This window comes from Anopheles funestus, chromosome 2RL (genome assembly GCF_943734845.2).
Source record: "Anopheles funestus chromosome 2RL, idAnoFuneDA-416_04, whole genome shotgun sequence".
Taxonomy (NCBI): domain Eukaryota; kingdom Metazoa; phylum Arthropoda; class Insecta; order Diptera; family Culicidae; genus Anopheles; species Anopheles funestus.
In genome coordinates, this window is record NC_064598.1 from 33,596,459 (window position 1) to 33,618,602 (window position 22,144).

The 22,144-nt window shown below is 41.8% G+C and overlaps 1 protein-coding gene across 1 annotated transcript in view; it reads right to left on the reverse strand.

Moving 5' to 3' along the window:
• Nucleotides 1-2,517: 2,517 nt before the first annotated feature.
• The window catches only part of LOC125764595 (contactin-3), a 132,690-nt gene continuing 113,063 nt past the window's right edge, over nt 2,518-22,144 (reverse strand). Inside the window, exons 12-17 of the mRNA XM_049428971.1 lie at nt 18,332-18,631; nt 17,569-17,771; nt 16,537-16,714; nt 12,443-12,653; nt 10,193-10,356; nt 2,518-3,951 (exon numbers count right to left, since the gene is read on the reverse strand). Of these exons, the coding sequence (XP_049284928.1) occupies nt 3,890-3,951; nt 10,193-10,356; nt 12,443-12,653; nt 16,537-16,714; nt 17,569-17,771; nt 18,332-18,631 (1,118 nt within the window). The 3' untranslated portion in view covers nt 2,518-3,889. The remainder of the gene's footprint in view (nt 3,952-10,192; nt 10,357-12,442; nt 12,654-16,536; nt 16,715-17,568; nt 17,772-18,331; nt 18,632-22,144) is intronic.

Here is a 22,144-nt window from a genome sequence, read left to right on the forward strand (position 1 = left end):
GACATTGGGTGGGAATGGGAACGAGCGCGACCTTTTGCCCCCCGTTATAAAGCAAATGGTCCTTTGCCGTGTAGGATACGTTTTTTTGCCTGTTTCAAAATTTTTCTTTTTTCTTTTTTGTTTTCGTTGTTTGCTACTTTCCTCACATTCGCTTCATAAGGCACGATCGCCGTAAATGTGCAATTATCATGCTTGGTGCGGTGCACAATGGTCCAGTTAAGGATAATAGGTGGACGTAAGAATTTTTTCAATTGTATTTTTATATTAATAAAAAAATAGTTTTATTATTGGTTAACTTCCCTGAATGACATATTGAAGTAACTTATCTAGTTTAATTTTGTTTCAGTTCGTCCTGGAAATGTTTCCTGAAAAATTCTTATGTAAATCGTGTAACATACTATATAATTAATTCTCAACCTTTCATCTCATAAATTCTCAACTCATAACATAAAATTTAAATATTCAATGTTTTCATGATCGCGGTTATTATAATTCTGTAGTCTTGAAAAGCTATAATTTATTAATGTTTTGGGGTGATTTTGTTTTGAATTTTAACAAAGTCGCAGTCAAAATAAAAAAGGAACATCTGTAACCATAAAAATATGTAATGTATACTCCTAATGTTTATTTCTAAATATATCGGCCGACATGAACATTCAAATCAATTTCTTGTAGATCTGAAGTAGAGAGAAATAGAGAGAAAATTCTATGAAACTAGGTAAAATTAACAAATAATTACATAGATATAGAATAAAATCAATAACACTGATAGTTGTTTTAATAGTTCGACACTAGTTTTATTAAATAGGTCAATTACATGTAAATGTCCAAATAAAGTGGCTATAACTTACAAATTAATGTATTAAAGGTAGTTAAATTTAGGTTTTTTGTTGATTTTTTGTGATTATTACTCAATGTGCTTGCAGTGTATAAATTTATCTTTCCAAAATGAAGCTAAACGTCCACCATCGGAACCATTGTGCGACCAACTGCACCGTGTTTGGTGCGGTCATCTGCGTTCAACCTATTTGTTTCCCTTTTATTATGAAATAGTATAATTTTAATGCGATTTGCAGTACATGTAATATTGCACGTTTAATGTGAGGTTTGTTCCTAACGTTGCGCCGTACCATTGTAATTTGTCACGATCTCAAACTCCCCGTGCCCGTACACCGGCACGCGGGGGAGTTAATATTAATATTTTAGAACATTTCCAGCACACACCTGGATCGTTGCAATGGACATCCCTTGTGCCAGCGGCAAGTAATTGTCACATTTAATTTTTACTAATTTCAACAACCATCAACCGGAGTGGATCTTTCCGTCCGGGTGTGCCGTCGTGTGACGACGGAGCGTTTGTGTACGTTTCCTTCTCCCTTTATCTTTCGTCACGGCTGTTTCGTGAATTAAACACGTTTTGCAGTAACAGTCCTGCAATACACTCAATCACAAAAAAGAGAGTGATAAATTTCATAAAGTCCTCAATGGATCTGCCGTTCCTACTGCTGGTGTCAGCGAAATCTCACCCGAAAAGAAAACCCAAATGTCCAGGGCCTGGCACCCATTTCGCCTGAGAATCAACGCACCAACCTTTGCACCCGGTGAAGAGAGAACGCGGTGGAAAAACAGACGCAATGGGAATTGTTACGATGTTCACCTTTACGATCGTTCGCCCAGAAGAGGACAACCATTTTTGCCTTTTTACTGGTTTTGTAGCCATGCCGCATAAGGTATGGGAAGAAAGGAGGATTAGAGGGGTAGGGTTGGAGGGATAAATGGAGCAGAGTGGTTGTAAAAGTGCCACCGGAAGCAAACCCATAACGGGAACTCCAGGGGTTTTTTTTATTTTTCTTTGGATGAAGTGAACAAACAATAACGATCAGGACTTTTTAACCTTTCCACGGTATGGCTTTTCATCCCGGCCCTTTGCAAAACACGTGGCACTTTTGCTGACCCCCTTCCCGGGGGGGATGGTGACCGTGCCTCCTTGGGGATCAGTGTCAGCAAAACACCCACATTTGCAGCAAAACCCTACCCACGTACCCTAGTATCTTCATCTTCACGTCAGTATTTATTTGCATCCGGTAAATGGACAAAAGAGCGAGATCTGAGATTAGAGTCCTAAACAAGTGTTTTGCATTTTAATACATCCATCCTGAGGATAGCGGCAACGTAGCAGCAGTATTGACGGACCAGAGAAGCCGGCAGGTAGGCAGGCAGGTAGGTTCCCTTGGGAAAATTGTTCGGTTTGAGTGGTTTGACACGTGGTTTTTCGGTAAAAGTTTTGCTTTCGGACCGCCGGGTTCGGGATTTTAGCCAGGCAAATACTTACCACAATCTGTGAACCGGTAATAAAAGTGATGATTTTTGAACCCAACAAATGTACCACCCGTGAGTGCGTAAAGCAATCTTTCATAAAAAACCCAAAACGGATAAGAACAACTGGCGCTTGGAATGTTTAAAAATATTTAATGAAAAAAACAAAGGACGAAAGAAATTAAACCAACATTCGTGAGCTTTCATTTAAACGAAGTTATCCAGTTGTTTGGTTTGCTTTATTCGTTTGATTGTTAGTAGTTTTTGTTCCATCGAAAACTGTGGCATTTGGTTTATGGTATTTCGCTCGTTTTTCTCCCGTTCTTCTTTTGTGTGTTTTTGTTTGATTTTGTATTTCATACTGTTTCGCTTTTACACCATTTTTTTTGTTTTGTTTGCTCTTTTTCTTCTGTTATTGTTGTTTTCTCCCTTTTTTTATACACGCTAAAAGTTTCTTCATAGTCTATTTTAACCGTCGACATTGGTTTTATCATTTGGTTTCTGAATTTATTTGTTTCACTTCAAAAAACCCACTGTCCTTCCATTAACTTCCTGATGACTCGTGTTTGTGTGTGTGTATTGTGTATGATTTACAATGTTAGCAACATTACCCAATTTTGTTAGATTCGAATAGCAATTGTTTTTTTGTTTTGTAAATTACAGCACGTTGTGCTACTTTTGTGTGTGGCTGAGCTCCTTCCACCGATGGAACGTTTCGTAACTAATCTTTTACGAACACAATTTTATTTCCTTTTTGGCCATTATGATACGCAAAACTTCCCTTTGCACTTTTGCGTATCGTACAATGATGAGTTCATTCACATACGTAACGGCATGTGTATCGTTACAGATGGATGTGTGTGTCAGTGTGTGTGTGTAAGTTCCTTTATTCTATCACTAAATTTTAACGCTTTTATACAATAACGTAAACTAAATCAACTTTCAAACTCCACACACCAACACAATTTGTTTAGTGTTTTTTTTGTTTGTTTGTTCCAATTTCCAGGTCAACTTGATGAGCTTATTCAATACAAACAGAAAAAGTAAAACTGTTCTATTCCCATCCACTTTGCTTTTTTACCCACTTGATTTTTTGTTTCTTTTTTTTCCTATTAAACTCTATTGTGACGTGTTTACAATGGAACCACAAACGGGGGCAACAATTTTGTGTTTTGTTTCTCTCTTTCTCTCTTTGTTTTTGTTTGCAACGTTTTCGGGTTGTAACACTAACGCTAAAATCTGTATTTCTTACATCCTTACTCGTTTATCCTTACTCGCTCACTCACCCTCGGCCGTGCCTATGCATCTTAATTCATTTGGTTTGATTAGCTACTTTTGATTTGTATGTTTTCTTCTCTTCCTACCGGCTAAGCCTAACGCCATTCCATTGTTTCCCCTATCTTATCCCTACCAGTGTGTGTTTTTTTGAATTTGTTTTAAGTTTTGTTTAAAAACGTACGCATCGCACTACTGTGATTAAGTGTAAGTTGCATCAGTTGGACTGTCACTTCTCCAGCCGGTCGCTATTCCTCTATTGGCCCGCAGGTGTCCGTTGGTCAGCCAGCAGTGTGTGTTAAGCTCCTGATAGTGTGGTAAACTCGATGTCGCCACCGCGCGGCAGTATTAGATCGGGATCTGCAATATAAACTGAAAAAATTATAACAAAACGGTGCAACGAAAGAGGAAGCGAAAGCCAACGAAAGACGTGGAAATGTAAGAGAAGAGAAACACCGGTAAGTGGATGGTTAAATTCGTTTTGAAATGGTACACACACACACACACACAAAAAACCTTTTATTACATTAAAATTTGGAAAACGAGATGCTTTTCAACATGTAATCAACAATTCAATATGAAAAACCACTTTTCCCCCATTAGCGTTTGTCCAAATTGAGCGCGAATCAGTAATAAATCTTTTTTATATAGATAGAACCAGATGTTCGAAATGAAACATTTTATCCGGTACACAAATGCACTCAAAGCTTCTTTCAATATCTGAAGGCTTTCTGGCTTATCACGCTTGATAGTTTATTTACCAACATTTGCATTAGCTAAAACCTTGCTCAAAAAATCGCTTTTTCTTCCTGTTCTCCTTGCACTTCAGACCGAGCGTAGAAAGAGGAAAATCATGCTTAACTACCTTTTTCGATCAGTGAAGTTAAAAAGAAGCAACTTAATAACCCCCTAGAGCCTCGTCCGGAACCTCAAGAAAGCGACTGTTTGGTGAAAAATATGCCGGATTTCGGTACGGTAGCGGTTCAAACCACACACACACACACACAAATAGGCTGCCCGAAAGAATCGGCCGAAACGTTGGAGAACAAAGCTGCCCTGCAGCATTACAACAATATCTTCTTTCTCCCGTGACCGAAGTGAAGATGATGATGGAGCAAAATTCTTTCCGGCGCACAGCGAATGAGAAAAGGTTCACCGAAGCGTACCACCGCTGGATGGACAGGGCGCCCAAACACGGACCTTTTCTGGCGGTAAGCAGAAGGACATCACCCTAGAGGGAACGAGATTTGGGCCGCATTTTGTGCGTGTGTTTGCGCAAGTGTGCGCCGTAAAACTAGAGAAAACGGGATGTGTATAGGAAAATAGGAAGCTTGGTCGCTGTAAAGCTGATGTTTCTGTGGCTGCTGGTGTGGCCTAACCCCAGACACTTGCCGTACAGTGAAACGTTTTGCTACCGGTTCGAAGGTAGCTTCAAATCATCTAACAAACACATTACATATTTGCATATGAAACCCCGGCGGGGGTTTGTTAGATCTTTCCCTTGCTGTCCCAATCGATCGTCTCCTTTTGCTGGATGGAAGTGAGTTGAAAAAAAGGGTCCGATCGAACTTTATTACCCGGGTGGGTAGGAAGCTTTTTGGTGGTTTTCTTGAAGGTGGACTATTACTTCTTTTTTTTTGTCTTATTTGGAAGGTTACGCTTCGATCGTTCGCTGATCCATTTAGGATCATATTGAAACAACAAACTCAAGAGCCGAAGGATAAGTAGTGAATGTCTAACGAGATTGATGCCCACTAGACAATGGAAGTGGTTTGTAGTATTCATAAAAAAATGTTTATGCATTTTAATAAACAACGAGCTGCTATCGAGCTCGTTTGAAAAAATAAAATTCGATTCATTTAGAAAAAATAGACTTTTCATCGAAAAAAGAATCAAACTTTTAGTACAACCCAGTACAGTTTCTGCTTCAGGGTAGCAAACTCTATTCAATCGCATCTAACTACCCAGACTGGTACACAGTGCCGGCTTGTGTACCATCAATACGGTTACGACCAGTTGCGACCTGAAAGTGTGGGAATTTGTTTAGGATTCAGTGTTTGATTGGGTTTTCTATACGTCCGTCCCACAGCCCACGACTGGGCACACAGCAAGCGAGATTCATTTGCGGCCGTGCCGTGATTGTCGTTGCGCATCCTGTCTCTATGTCCTTCCATCCTTTCCGTCCGGTTAAGGTGAAGGCGTGAAAGATTTTGGGAAGCTCATCAATTTTTCTATTTCCATACACCACAACATCACATCGGCCATATTCCCAGTACGACACAAGCCAGACACCGGCAGTGTGCAAGTCTGCGGGATGGAGTATTTTTTGCACCTACCCCCGCCCCGAGGGGGTTAGAAATGTGTAGTCAGTGTGTTTTGTGTATTGCAAGCACTGTTTGGTACATAAGTTTATTTGAAGTGATTTTTTGAAGTGTTTGTGAAAGCGACAGCCACGCTCATCTTACCGGATGGAAGTCTTTTTGGTACGTAACAGTGAAGAATGTACTCATGGTACTGTCCCAATATTTGATGTCCGTTTGATTAATGCCACAGAGATTGTGGACATGCATCCATGCGTGTGTGTGTGCGTGTTTATGTGTGCCTTGTGAGATGGTACATGTAAGAGCAAAATAATAAATTATTCCCTATGCTAACAGTACACGGGTCTAGGACAGACAAATAAATGTCTTTACAAACAACTTCGAATCGTTTGTTTGTGGTACATCATACGATCTGCTTCTGTGCATTTACATGCAAAATTTATAAGACACCAGGCGTCTCCATTGCTAGATGTTGGACGAACAATCCACTAGTTTGCGGTTGGTATTTAATGGTTAGTTGTAGGTTTATTTTTAACTATGTAGCTGGTATAAACTAGAATAGTCTAAATTGTGATTTAATAGCGTTCCTGTAGTGTGAAAATCATCGTTTTTAAAAAACGATTTAATCTACCAGGCGTCTCCATTGAAGTTTTAAAAATTAATTTTCTTAGTCATGTTTACCTAAAGTTTTATATTTCATCTAAAAGCTAAGATTTATTTTTACCGTATAGCTGGTGTAGATTACAATAGTGTAAATTATGATTTGATAGCGTTCCTGTCGTGTGAAGACCATCGGTTTCAAAACATGGTTTGATGCACCAAGCGTCTCCATTAAAGTTTTAATTTAGTTTTTTCTCCATTTAGTTTTTTTTTACATTAAGTTTTATGTTCCAGCTGAAAGCTAAGATTTATTTTTAACATGTAGCTGAGATTTCTATCCCAATACAATAGTCTAAATTATAATTTGATTGCGTTTCTGTCGGGTGAAGACCATCGTTATCAAAACGAACCAACTATGTGATCCACCAGGCGCCTCCATTGCTAGATATTGGACAAACAATCCACTAATATGCGGTTGGTAATTAATGACTAGTTCTAGAATTATTTTTATCGTGTTGCTGATATAAACTGGAACAGTCGAAATTGTGATTTGATAGTGTTCCTGTCGTGTGAAACCCATCGTTATCAAAAACCGATGTGATCCACCAGGTGCCTCCATTGCAAATTTAAAAATTAACCATTTCGGTCATTTTTACCTTAACTTTTAGATTCCAACTAACTCACTCTACAACTAATGTCAAACAACGACTAAAGTAAAACCAACAAAAAAAAGAAACAAAAATAATTGAGACATTTTCACCCTCAGTGCACACAATCACACAATATTTCATCCTACACACTTTTGACGTGTTGCAATCAGAAACAGATAATTTAGGTAATGATTGCAAAGAGTACCAAGAAAAAAATCTAATTGATTGCATTTATGATACCACTCAGCAAAAACCTATCACTCGCTATCACCGCCAGTCATTGGTGGTAAAATATGTTAAACAATCATTCGCTTTCACATATCCCGCCACGCGGAAAGTGTGCCATAAAGTATCCTTACGGCTAGCATAAGATTTTCCCTAACACCCCACCAAAAACACAGCCCTCACCGACAGAGCCCGCTCGGGCGCGGTTCCAAATTGCTTGAAATCGATCGTGTCGATATTGTGCTAGGTGCCAGCGCATAATTTTGTCACCAGACAGGTGGTATAGCATCCCAAAAAAAAAAAACAACCCACCCGAGCCGTCCCATTTGGTTCTGACTGACGTACCCGCGATATGCCTGGATGGACCAAAACTGTCAGCATACCACACTAATGGTACCGGCATCGCTTTACCCACGCTACAAAATCGTTCGGTCTTGCGGCTTGTCTGTCTGCCGGTGGCGGTGAGAAAAGCACACCTGACCATGGTGCCAACCGTGGCTGTCGGCGCATGGCACACCGAATCTCATTTATTTATTGATTTGGATTATCATCATCACGTAATCGAATTTGCGTATTTCTAGCAGGTGAAACATTCGTCCACAAAAAGGTACCACTCACTGGCCGAGTTCTTGTATATGTGTGTGTGTGGGAGTGTTTCCGCGCTCGGTTCTATCTGCCCAGTTCAACCAGGCGATCCATCGGTACGGTGAGTCGACAACAAACCGTGCTCGAGCTGATGGATGCTGTTAGGGCACGGGCAACCTTCGGTTGCCGATCCCGTTGCACGAGTAATGTGGGTGAAATTAAGTAAAATGAGATGGCAAATCTGAATTCCATTTGCTCCCGTTCGGAATGGAGATGGATACCGACAACACGGAACAACCATTGCTCTTTGCAAGGTTTTTGATAAGTGACGGTTGTGAAAGGTTTCGCTTTTTTTTTTTGGACTGGAAGGGAAAACCCGAAAAGGAGAAATATGCAAAAGAAAAAAGGAACTTCACAGCCACGTAAGAGAACGCATTAACGCAAACCCTGTCTTCTTGAGGAACGAATATTTTCCGCCCTAATGTTAATCGAACAAGAGGGCAAGCGTTAGTGGCCGCCAGGTTTGCAGCTCGTAATGTTGCAGTTCAGAAAAATTAAAGAGTTGATGCTTGACGATTGACGTAAAAAGAATCTTCTCTCTCTATCTCTCTCTCTCTCTCTCTCTCTCTCTCTCTCTCTCTCTCTCTCTCTCTGCACTCTTGGTGATCCATCTTCTATTGCTACTGAAAGAAATATTTTCACTTCTAGCTCACAACTTACTGGGAAAACGATAGGTCGTACGTGATTGGATGCTAATGCGGAAGCAGCACAAGATTTCACTAGTGTATGTGTGTTCTGTGTGCTTGAGGTCACAGAATGAAAGCAAAGCAAAAAGCTCAACCACTTACACCACGAAGTGTGAGAGAAAGAGAGAAACGGACAGGCGTTCGAGATGATACCATCCGAGGGGTTGTTTATCGCCTCATTCATCTTGTTGATATATGATACAATCGTCATTGATTGAATCGAAGGAAAAGCAGTAACATTAATAGGATCGAGCGTCAAATGCACACTTACATACAGCCAGTACGGGGACTTTGCCACGAAAAAGTCGGTACCGCATTGCCAGTGTGTTGTGTTGTGTTGCGTTGCTGTGTATGTATTGGGTAGGGGTTGAAGCGCACCCAAAAACATTTCCCATGCTGCTGAAAACTCACATTCATCATCAGGGTTTTTGGGAAAAATGTCCATGCGGACAGAGGTAATGCTAACGTGCCATGCTCATTTGCCTGCCGGAAAACGGAACCGTTACCGTTTGCCAAATGAAACCTTGAGCCACTTGCTGACGGTTCCATCCCGGAAAACTCCGCTTGAAGTTGAAGGAAAAACTTCTTCCCAAAGGGGAAGTCGAGGGGATGGGGAAAAGAAAAGGAAAAAAAAGGAAACAGATACTGCCTTCGAGAAGCGATTAAGAACATCCAAATGCAAACGAGCACAGGGGCAGGGAAGCCAGGAAGAACAACGAAACGCAAAGAAAAGAAAGAACACCCAACGTCACAACGGCGGTGATGTGGGGCATAAGTATGGGGATTATATTTCCGGAAGAGAAAATTGGGTACTTTCAAGCATCTGCATCACACAGACACACACATACACAGATCGGAGACGCACATTAGCTGCAGCCCGTGCGATCCATGCGACCATATCGAGGTTTGATATATATACCGCTTTACGGTATATGTTGGTGGAATTGAGTTCCGCCTAAATAATAGATCAGCGTACCGTCTATGATTTGTTTTTGGCCCAGCTTAAGGTCGGAGATGGTTTTATCTTTACGCGGAGTGTGTGTTATTTATGGCGGAGATGCTTTTTCCTCTCGATTAAAGGTTTGTCTGAAGGAGACAAAGCTGATACAATGCTTTCCCCAAACACATGTTGGATTAATGTCGCACGGTGGAAACATGAACGGGGATTTGATCATTCGTATTACACAAAAACTCAAAAAAACTTTTACGTAAATATTTGATAATTGTTTCAAAAGGACATACATCTGATATAGATCACGTTGATCAACCTTTTTCCCCCCCCCAAGCTAAATGTAACATACGAATAAACCCCCCCGGATGTAATCTATTCCCCGTATCGTACTACAAACAGCAAACAGTTTGTTTTATCCTTTTCGAGATGAGAATGGGGGAAAATTTTGTTCGTTGAAAAATTCCTCGAACAGGGATATTAATCTTCCACTAGCTGTCGAACGCTGTCCGACGCGGTACTTACCATTAAGACTAGGTTGTGAATACTGTACAAATCCTTCCGATACGTAACGACTACTTCTAATGGTGGACGAGGCACGACTGCAGCGTACATCCAGCTGCCGCTGATACTCATCATCGAATACATCGTCCTCGGCGTACATCGATGGCACATCGGTTCGGGCAGGTCTGTGGAATGGAACGGGAATGGAGAAGCGTGAGACAAACATGAACATGAGCATGGCCAACGACAGTCACCAGTCACCATCAGTCTTCCCATCGTACCATGCAAGTACCGAAAGCACTGCGGGGCTATCATTTGGAATGGCATTAAAATGGTTTTGGCAAAAGGGAACCCATCACAAAACCGTGTCGATTACGATGTCGTGCCAGTGTAACGAGATGGCCATTGGCGCTGTTCACCAACATCCAAAAGCAGTGGTTCGCTTATCACTGTTTCACACCAACCGTCCAGCGGACCAATTGCCGAATCACTTGTAATTATGTCACACTTCCCGCCTGATGGGACTTGCTTTTGCGACCAAAGGCGGTATTTATTGCCGTGCGTTTACCGGGGGGTTTTTATGGGGGAATGGGGGATGATACAACACAAAAGCATTGCGCACTTCGAGTTGGCGTGTTATTAACAGATCTATCAAAAGTCACGTCGAACGATGGTTGAGCTTGCTCGGGAAGGAATAAATGAATGGCCGGCAGCAAGCAGGCACAGACAGTAATTATTCCCGTCAGCGTGACACAACGCTTCAATCGATTCAATACGGGCCCGGCACACCGGTCGGCAAATTCATTTTCTTCCATCGTAAAGCATCTCGAACGCTACAAGGGGAAAAGCTATTTCCTTCTTCTTTGCACTAAGCACGATGAAACCCGATGGCCAGATGGATGTATTGGGAAGGGACGGGTCCAGGTTTACCCTTGACTTGTTCCAATTGAACCATTGAACCATAAAGTCAGAGAAATTACGTTATCAATTTAAACAATCTAAGTCATTTGTTCCACTGAAATGTTGCCTGACTGCAGCAAAATGTTGCAGAGAAAATGTTCGATCCACAAAGCGCACAAAACCGGCTCGTCGGGGAAAATTGTTGTTGCCAGGAAGGAACGAAGAATTCGTCCCGCAAAAGTAAAGCTGTCTTTGGCGCCAGCAGTTCAAACCTTTCCGGTTCCCCGGTGGGAATGGAACACAAACGCTGAGCCCTTCGTCAGGCAGCCTAATGGCCCCTGAAAGCGACCATTCGACGCCTCTGTGCGCGACTCACTTTGCCGCAGGCGAACCGGACCGTACCGAAAGCGGTAGGGAAATGAAAAGCTACGAATTATTTGAAAGAAGATTTTCCTTGCTCGTTTTGCCTTTTTTCTCACCAGGATGGGTGGTGCGCGGCATCATCATCTGTTCGCATCGACAGCCAGTCAGCCAGTGCGGTGAATCGACCCAAACGGCCGGCATCATTAACCCTTGGGATTAGTGAAGATGGAAAATGACGCATATCATTATTTCGCTCCAAGCACGGTAACACCCTGTTCGGTTTCTGGTTCCGGATCTGTTTCCGATTTCAAATCACACCGTACAGTAACACAAAAAAAAGATGGACAAATCTTGTAGCTACTGGCAGAAACAAAACCGTGGGGAAGTCGGCAAAAAAAAGGATCTTCGAAGGATCCCACTTCCAGTGTGGGCATGCTGTGAAAACCATTCGGGCAGGTAATGATTTTCCCTGTAAAAGGGCAATGAAATGGAAACAAAAAATCAGACAGGAATTTTTGCTCTCCTGCTTCGGGGAAATAAGGGGAATGATTTTTGAACTTGTTATCGCTATTGCAATCAAACATTGGGCATTTGTGATGTTCGGGTGGAAGAAATAAATGATGGACCAAAAGGAACGGAATAGGACCTTGATCGGGAAATGTTTAAATCTGAAGAAACTATAATTGTCAAGTGAAATGAAAGGTTACGGAGATTTTGTTCTTCTATTTTGCAAGCTAAACTGAAATCTTATTTCAATGGGTATTGATGCTAATGAAAAGAAAAGCAGTATGGCCGCCTTAAGCGATAGTTTGAGAGACAAAATTTGAGAAAAATCTGGAAAAGCAACGCAACGGATATGAGACGCTTTTTGAGACACATTTGAGTGATTGAGGAAGTTTGAGAAAAAGTCTCAGCTGTCATGGCCACGTAGCTATCCTTAATATTTCATAAAATAATTCTTGTTTCTAATTCCAAATGATTATAATAAAACATAATCAAATTACTTACCGCATACGCTTCCGAACTTCCTGCGGTTCAGGAGGTTTCTGCCGCTTGAGCCTACATATCGCGACGAAACCGGCCACGATTATGGACGCTATGATGACACCGACGGCAGCCGCCACAGCAGCAAACATTACCATCTGCGACTGTTGCTTTTGCTTGTCCTGGTGTGACGTTTCCGCCGGTGTTGGATCCTCGGAGATGATGGTTTCATCCACTGTGAAAAAAGTGGTAAAAACGTAGATACATTTTTTAGATCCAATAGAAATGAAGATAAAAAATTTTCACCCATGCCGTAAAAGGTTAAAAAGTCATAAACTAGTTCTTTTTCTAAACACATCGATCATTACAAAAAAAATTTTTTTTTGAGTGGTCGATGTGTTGTGCGAAATAACTCCATTCCGTGTAGCAATATATAGCAAACCGTTCCGGGTCGTTTCCAGCTTGGCACCTGCCAGGATGCTTAACGGAATGGGTATATTTCCCCCGTATTAATCTATCCATTACTCAATCTCTTAATACAACCGGCATTGAATAGTTTCAGTTGGAAAAATTGGAAGCCCACGAAAGAGGGAGCTTAACATTTGCGTAATGGATCGGGTTTCACCGCAAAACCTCGCAAACACATACGGATCGGCATTGAACGAGTAAATGGGCCAAGCCTCGATCCCTTTTCGTGAAGGCTTACCCTTTGCCCACACACACACACGGAATCTGGTCAGTGAACCGGCAAAGGCAACCCGCACCCGTGGTGGACCTGTCACGGCGTTTCACTCGCAAATGAAAACACAAGATTGATGGTTATTTTATACTATGAGCGATCGATTCCGGATGGTTGGAGTACGGCTTTCGCTGTTTTTCTTTTTTTTTTAGTTTTCGCTTTGTTACCCTTCCCCCTTAACGGCCATTTTCCAGCCGCGGCCGAATGGAGCGAATTCGCACTGAAATTGATTCCTTCAGCCAACTGCAGCCGGGTTCGAACAATCGAAACTGGCCCGAATACCGATCGTGAGCGTGTGTGTGTGAGCAAGGGTATGCAAAGTGTGTTAGTCCTTTTTATCGGGTGTTGCAAAAGCTCCGGAAACTGTGCTGAGAAAACATTTCTAACAACGGCCAAACCTGCCGGGAAGGGCAGGCGAACAATTGTAGAAAGTGAGAGAAAAGGATCAACATTTCCCATTCCGACACTTCCGTATCCTTTCTCGACAGCTCATCCGAAGCAGTTCGAAAATGTAACGAAATGGAAATGTGTAGCAAAAAAGCATAACAAAAAAAAACATCATTCACACTCAAACGAGCCTCTCGGGTTGGTTGGAAATATCTCAACCCTCTACAACGCAACCGAAAGACCCTATGAGAAGTAAAAAAAAACACGCATCTGAAGTATCACACCAACATCAACGTGGAATATAAAAAAATGACATTCAATAGACGATTGATCTACACCCCGACCGGACCGAATAGAATGAACGGGGAAGGAGTTTTGCCCAACTCCATTCAATAGGCAGCAAGTGAATGTCGAACACGTTTAATGCCAGGTGAGCAGGTTGAAATTAAATCCTTGCTTTTTCTATTGATTCCCACCCACCCAATATCACTCGTTTTCCTGAAGAATGTGGAACTGGAACATCGCATTACGTTCCCGAAACGTTTGTGATCCGTACAATTCATTCTACCTCAACGCATAAATCGGAGATCATATGTTTCAGCACGATTACACCTTTTCTGAGTGTTGAGTGAAAGCGAGAATTTCTGGCGGAGTTGAGTAGGTGTTTCATCGCTTTGGATGATTTGTAGCGATTTTCACTTGTTAGACGGTGTTATATTTTCAGTGGATGATCATTAATATAGTGATGGGTAAAATTCTATTTTTTTTTTTGGAGTAGGTGTAATCCAACTCCTGGACATTCCGAAGTCAACACCGGATTCATTCCGAAATATGGACAGTTGTATGAAAACTGTTAAAAAAGTCATCGATGACTAGGGAGAGCATTGGTCATCAAAACATTGGTACTCCAATACCAATACCAACTGAAAACTATGAAAAATAGCATTGAAAACTTTGAAAACCCCCGAAAAAAATTATTTTAAACCTAGAAAAAAACTATGAAGACCTCCAATTGGAAAAAAAAAACAATTTCAAAACTTTGGGAAAACATGTAGAATAATGCCACAAAATATGAAGAAAATTACAAGAAAACTTCAGTAAAACTGGGAAATACTTATTTGGAAGCTAGTATGGAAGCTAGTAAAAACTCGTATGGAACACTGCTGAAAAATTCGGCATTTATCCGGAATCCGGAAATTGGAGACGATATCTCTTTCAACTCCGGATTTGAATCCAGAGAAATACCGGAGTTGGGCCCGGAGTTGACTTAGAAGTTGAGTGCAGAGTAATTCGAAGTCAAATTCGGATTTTGTTGCAGTTGAGTGGATTTATTCATTCTAGCTTAGCTTCACTTTTTAAAACATAGCCGAAGAGGTATCCTGCTGACTTTTTATACAGATATAGACAACACACTCCATAAGACAAATATGGCAAACGGATTTATCGTCCAATTCTCAGAAATTCGTAATCTGTTCTGTCTAAAATCACAGTACTTCTATTTGGTTTGCTCATTGTTTGGAATATGCTTCGGAAATTGGTGTAACAATGATGAACAAGATGGGAAGGGTGCGTCAAAAGTTTATTCGCGTTGCTATTCGCCGGTTATTTTCTCAGTATTCGGAAGTAACTCTCATCTGCTATGTTGTCTGCTAAACCTGGAGTCGTTAAGAACGCAAATTTCTCACTCAAAATAATATTTTCTCGCTTGTCTCCTTTCGGATCATCAGAACGATCTCCTGACGTTTGCGAGAAAGACCTCAACTCCTCATTCCAACTCAAGCGTCACTCTAGTCATGGTGAAAATGTCCTTTTGGTTAGAGCACTTCAGCCTTTCAGCCTTTGACAATGTATACCACTTGTACGATTTTGGAACTTCTGTATCCTAATTCCGCTCAAGTTTTCTCATGCTTTTCCTTAGGTGAAATTAATTGCTTTGTAAAACCCACGTCGCAAACAAATAAATAATAATCATAATAATAAGCCAGCGAACGGGAGATGGTTTCAAATAGGATGTGATATCGGTTCTGTAATGTGAAGACCGGGCCGTTTAGCCTCGTCTTAGGAAAGGCTATGTACGACTTGAATTTCTCAAAGCAGAAAATTTTAGTTCAGCGTTAAAAAACAGCTCAGAAATATAGATTCTTTCCTAAGCGGACAAAAAACTTGAAAAGTTCAAATCACGAGGAAATTGTAGTAAATAATGAATCAATGAATTAATGAATCAAGGGGGCGGTCCGGTGGTGCATGTGATAAACGGCGCCAGTCCACACGGCCGGACTGAGTTCAAATCCCACCCGGACCGTCCCCCAAGTAGCAAGGACTGACTATCCGGCTACGTGGTAAAATAAGTCTAGTAAGCCAGAAATGGCCGGCGTGACCTGTAAGGTCGTTAAGCCAAGAAGAAGAAGAATGAATCAATTATTTTTTGGCGCCCTTTGGCAGGGCTGGGTTGTTTGGTAGGAGAGGAAAGGACCAATAAGAACAATTATCTTTATGAGCAGCACGATGAAATCTATATCGGGGGACCACCCCGACCTAACATATTATTTTGCTAATATAAAATTTTGTTCCTGAAGCTTAATATTTTTTTAAATGCTATAAAATCATTTAATAAATTGAAATTTGAACGAATATTCTTTCTAATTAAGCACTGATAACGATATGCACTTTCAATAGCTCTATTCCCGTACAATTTCAACCAAAGTTTGCTCGTTACAAATAGCACATATTCCGGGAAAATCATTCCGTTAAAACATTCAACTTCCCCCAATGTTCTACGAAACAGTAGTTGGCGAGTTGGAACTACCTCTACACGTTCATATCCCCACATCCCAGGCACTAGTAAGCAATGGTATGGCTTAGCAGGCAACAGATTATAATTAAAGTGGTTGCCTGGAAAAGCTCACGTGAGCACCGTACCACCGTACCCCGGCCTGAATGCATAAGGTTTTCATACTCCAAAAACCCGTTTCTGAAACGTCCTGAAACTTACCGTACGGAGGTACCAGCGCCGACCCGACGCGCACTTTATCGATAACGAACGGTGGATCACTTTTGCCCTTTGCGTTGACGGCGTACACCAACAGCTGATAGTCGCGGCCCGGTTCTAAGCTGTGCAATTTAAACTGCGGTATCTGCTCCTGGATTCGGAATAATGGTGCTAATGTGGCCTGCGGATGAAAATAATAAACATACGACGGTGAGCAGCGGCACGTGCACATGTGGAATATGTGTTGGAAGTGTGTTTGTGTGTGAGAGAGAAGTAGGATTAAGTTTTAATTGCCGACATCGCTGCTGGAATTCTCATCTCCAGTCTCCAGCGTGCGGAACTGTTAACAAGCTGATGTGTGGCTGGCTGGGCTTTTCCATGCAGCCGTTGTGTGGCCATTATCATATGGGCTGAAATGTGCTTCCGCCAATGACATCCACCCCCCAGGCTGGAGTGTGGATTTAACGGGAGAAAATGTGAAACAAAAAAAAAAAATCCAAAAAACCCAACAAACTCGTAAATGAAGCACCATTTTCTAACAGAAGCTGGTTCAAAATATCACCCACCTTCCCCCAGGGATGCAAATGGCCATATCGCATCGTTCCGTTAGCAGCAACAGTAACAGCGTACAAGGGATTGTGCGCTTAGGAAATATGTTCGTTTAATGAAGCTCTTAAATGCAGTGGCTGCTTACGGTGGCCCAATCAGTAGCCATAAGTCAGCTGGCCGTAAGTGGAAGAATTTAAACGTTTGACCCTTTTTGTCGGTCCCATGCAGTGCAGCGAAAGGCGAGAGGTTAAGGACAAAAACGCAATCGATTACTCGTTCGAATGCCAATTAAAACCACCAAAAATAGTTTCGACGAGGTTTCGAAGCAATTTCCTGTCCATCTTTGGAAACTTCCAGTGTGTTGGGGAGGGGGAGAATTTTTTCTCTCTCCGATCCGAACCAAATGCTTCGGGCAGTGCAGCAGTGCTGCTAAACATTGCTTGTTGGATATTCATGTGAACCGTACGTACAAACAAATGCCATTACCTGATCGTTCATGGTGGAAATTTCATTATCGATCTCGGTCGGTGGGCCCCGGGTAAAGTCGAGATTGTAAGCGGACGGTGCCATACCACCGACGACCTCGAGCAGAAACGACTGCATTAGACCACCGTCACTGCCGGCCAGGCACACCACCTCCAGCACCGTATCGTTGTGCAGTTCGCAGTTCCGGGGCGGATCGGGAATCTCTGCGTTTGTGACAGCATCACACCGAAAACATCATCATCATTGTCGTCGTCATCGTCGTCGGTAGTCGTCCCCATGCAGAAACATGAAATCGAGAAAGAGAGAGAGAGAGAGAGAAAAGTGAAGAGAAAACGCAAAAGACACAAACATCAGCATTTTTAATTAAAAGCCATGGAATCGAGCATATTTGCAGTAACTGCATGTTGGTTCAATTTTGTGGCAGCAGGAAATGCAGGACGTCTCACTGCAACCGAAGCTATCGTAGCAACACGTACGGAGGGACACATTCGGTGGGTGAGTTCTTGGTGAGGTGAGTCCTTCCGTGTAACCGTTCTCGATGGCAACGTTATTTGATTTGGCAGTTCTCATTTGTGGATTGACTCTGTGCGTTGTTTTTTTCTCACCCACCGAACCTACATTTTGGCAATCACGAAGCTTCGGGGGGGAGGCGTACAACGTCCATCCGACGCAGTTACGATAGCTTACGGTTTGGGCTCAATCAAAGACGATGAATTGATTTAAAAAAACGGGAAGGCGCACACAGTGCCGCACCAGAACGTACTTGCAGGTAAAATATGTATCAAACATGGCACCGTCTGCCGGCCGACATTGTTGATCGCCCAGCAGGCAAGCGTTACCAGCTCCGAGTCGGACTGTGGCAGATAGGTCATGGTGCTGACGAGACCGTGTGAGCTGATGCGCGAGTTTAGCACCGGTGACACGTTACGCGTGTTGTTGTACGTCCAGCTGAACCGTACACCATCGGGTGGGTCCGCCTCCACCTCACACTTAACGTGCAGCGAATGCATGTTAAGCGATCCGACCGAGGTTTGCTCCGAGCCAGGTTTGCAACGTGGTGCAACTGTAATGGGGGAAAAATGAGAGAGAGTTTGCAGCTGGTTAGTAAAGTACGACATGAAGAATTGTGACAAGAAAAAAATCTTTTCGAGCTCGTACATGAAATTTTATCTCCTTTCATTAATTAATACGTTTAAAAAGGAAATACAAGAATTGTATGTGTTTTTTTTTGAAAACAGATTCAATGTCGTTTGCGATATTGATTCGAATTATTATCTTTTATTTGCTTATCTTTATTTGATTTTCTATAGACTTCTGATTCATAAAGAAAAAAAAATTCAATTAAACCTATAACTTTTTTTATCTACATTTTATAATTCTCATATTGATAAATATTACGATTAATGAACTTAAGGAATGCATTTTCATTCTACGCTGTTAGTATAATTATGTTGTAGGTAATTTTCTTGATGCGATTAATAAATATACTTGAGAAGAAAATCAATATTGAGCCTGTAACATTTATTTGTGGAATTTTGTGGAAAATTTAAGGAAAATCTGTATTGTTTTATTAATGAGCATTTTCTCAGGACTTTACTAGACTTTACTTTACTTCCGTTTACTAAACCAAAAAACAATACTCCGAAAGTGCGCCTTTGTACCCTATATAACACCTTTTTTGTCCAGTCCTAACGACCATTATGTCGACTTCTTTCGGCCATTATGTCAACTGATGAAATCTTTACATAGGTCACGGCATTTTAAAGCAAGATATAATTCTCCAACGAGCATTGCTATGCTCAACTATAAACATTAAAGTAGAGATAAGAATTTTGAATAAATATACTAACACAACAACAGAAAATAGTAGAGTTAACTCCCTTATAACGAGTTTTTCGCTGGACGAGCAAATTTTATTGCTACGAAATAACTGCTTTCAACTAGAAAAACCTTTCAAAACGTGCATTTTGTCATCCCTGCAATTCCATTATTTTTGTTGCTCGATTTGTTGAAGTTGAAGGACTGATTCAGAAGCAGTTCATATTAATGCCATCCGAGAACCAGCCGGTTATCAACTTTTCAAAGCTTTGCTAATTAATAAACAAATTTAACGATCTTTAAATGGGTATTTTTCAGTGTTGAATGGATTATTTTCTTCACGATCCTTAAGAACCTTCACACAATATCACACAACAATTGAAACGCTGGTAGGGATTAAGAGGGTTGTATGTACTTTGTACCGCTTTTCTACATTCCCTTTTTATTGTCAATTAAATGCTTGTCAATTATATTTCTTCTGTTTTACTTCTTTATTATATATTATATACTTCTTTGAAATATAGATAACTTTAGACCTGTAAAATAATAAATGTTATCCATATAAGTGAATCTACTTATTTTATTGCGAAGAAGTGAAATAGCATTGAATAGTGCTCTTGATAAGACACTGCACTAAGTATTTCCACCTTAACAGTTTATCTTTCTGTACAGTGAATTTGTTTCACCGAATTATTTAAAACCTTACAACCCCTTAAACATTAAACAGCGAACGGAATGAACATAATATTCACATAAATTTAACAATACTCAAACAATAACCCCAAAAAAAAACTAACCTCGCCCGGGTTTTTGGGATGTCGTTGGAAAAGTCCCTACACAAATATTTTAGTGCAAAAGCGCCAAAGCGCCAAAGCCCATGCTGCTCGGCAAATGTCTGCACCCAAAAATCCGCCAACACGTGCTTTCCGGGCGTAAGGAATTGTTTAAACTTTTGGCACAACAAAAACAAAACAAAGTCGTCGCTTTAGTTTCAGCACACCGTGCACGGTTCTTCGCACGGTTTCCTTTTTCCGTTCGGTTAGTACTACTTGTGCACTTTTTGTTACGACGCGGCCGAGGTGCGCGGTAAGGCCGGAATCCGATTTTGAGATGTGTTTAGCTTCACCGTACAAATGGGAACATTGTTGTTTTGTCGGGGTTTGCGGTGTGAGTGAGCGTACACAAAACAATCTTAACAGGCAGCTCGGTAAAAAGGGATAAAGCAGAACTCCCCCCCCCCCCCCCCCCCCCCCCGGTCGTTTAGGGCAACAATGGAAGGAACGCAAAGAAATGGTTTCCCACTTTCAGCGCAGGGCAGAACATCTTCCCATAACGACAAACGGGCGGGGGACCACACCATTTCGTTCATTATTCACACATTTTAATTCCATTCCGTTCGTTGAAGGTACGGTGTTCCGATTTTTGGGAGGAAAATTCCACCCCCCCCCCCCCCCCAAAAGTACCAAATTTGACGAAGGACGAATTTATACCACGGACGAAGACTAATTTTTACCAACGACGGACATGGGGTTGGATACGGGCGTGGGAAGGTGCCGAACTACAAGACTAAACCACTAGAACAAACCTGTTTTCGGTCAATCTCGGGTTGTACTACTGGTTGGGTGTTTTTAGGGAAGAATGGGGGAGAGGGAGGCGGTCCGGTAGGGGGAAAGGGTCAACATATTAAGCATTTATGTAGCACTCCGCTACTCGAACTCGTTAGTCGACGTGTGAGGAAAAGTGTTAGATAGACCTTATCAAGAAAGGCAGCCAGAAGTGATTCGGTAGTGTAGCATAATTTTCACATAAAAGAACTACTTCTCTTATTCGTTATATCGAACACAGATCATATGGCTACACGGTTCCCTGAACAAGTAAAAAAATCGAACAAAACAAAAAGTGAAACCAAGTCTGATGATAATATTTTCATGAGCAATTGTTTGCCATGTTGTTGGGGAGGGTTGGGGGATTGCTTAAATATATAACGCTACAACGATTTCTCTCGATTGGACGCTGAAGCCAACCAGAATGAAACCGCTCAAAGTACACGAATAAATGCTTTCACAGCACATGTAGCGAAATTTTCTCTGTCTGGGACAGCTGGTACAACACGACACACACAAGGACCACAGGGAGGAAAAAAAGAACCCCCCCGTTAAAGTACGGAAAGAAGAAAAATCCCCCAAAAACGGGAAATATTATTATCTCTCCCGCTGCATCCATTGCCGTTATTGACAGGGTCGGAAAGGATGAAACGCCTACGGACAAAAGCAAACACTTCTCTTTTGTCCCAATCGATGTTACCACCTTCTGGACGGTTCTTCGATCCACTGCCAGGGATAGGGATGACACTAAGTGCTAAGCTACCGGTCCAAAAGCAAAGGAAAAGAAGATAGAAGAAACCGGAAAGCTCTACGCTAAAGCCTGTCCTTTAGGTTCGGAATGTTCGCAAACGATACCGGCGGAACTTGTCTTGATTATCGCCGGCGGGAATTTGCCTTTCCTTTGCCATTGTTTGCCATTGTCTGTCTGTCCGTCCGTCCGCACTTATTGGGCACCCTCTACCACTCTGCTTGCCTGCGATTCTGATTCATGGATAATGTTGAAGGAGAGAGAAAAAAGTAACATTCGGCAGGTTGGCCATTCCAGTTTTTGGTCCTTCTTGCACTTTACTGCCAACCACGATGCCGACGATGAACTGTGACCATTTCGCTGATACGTTACTGATAGCAGCGTGAAGCCACTTCGATGCGGACGT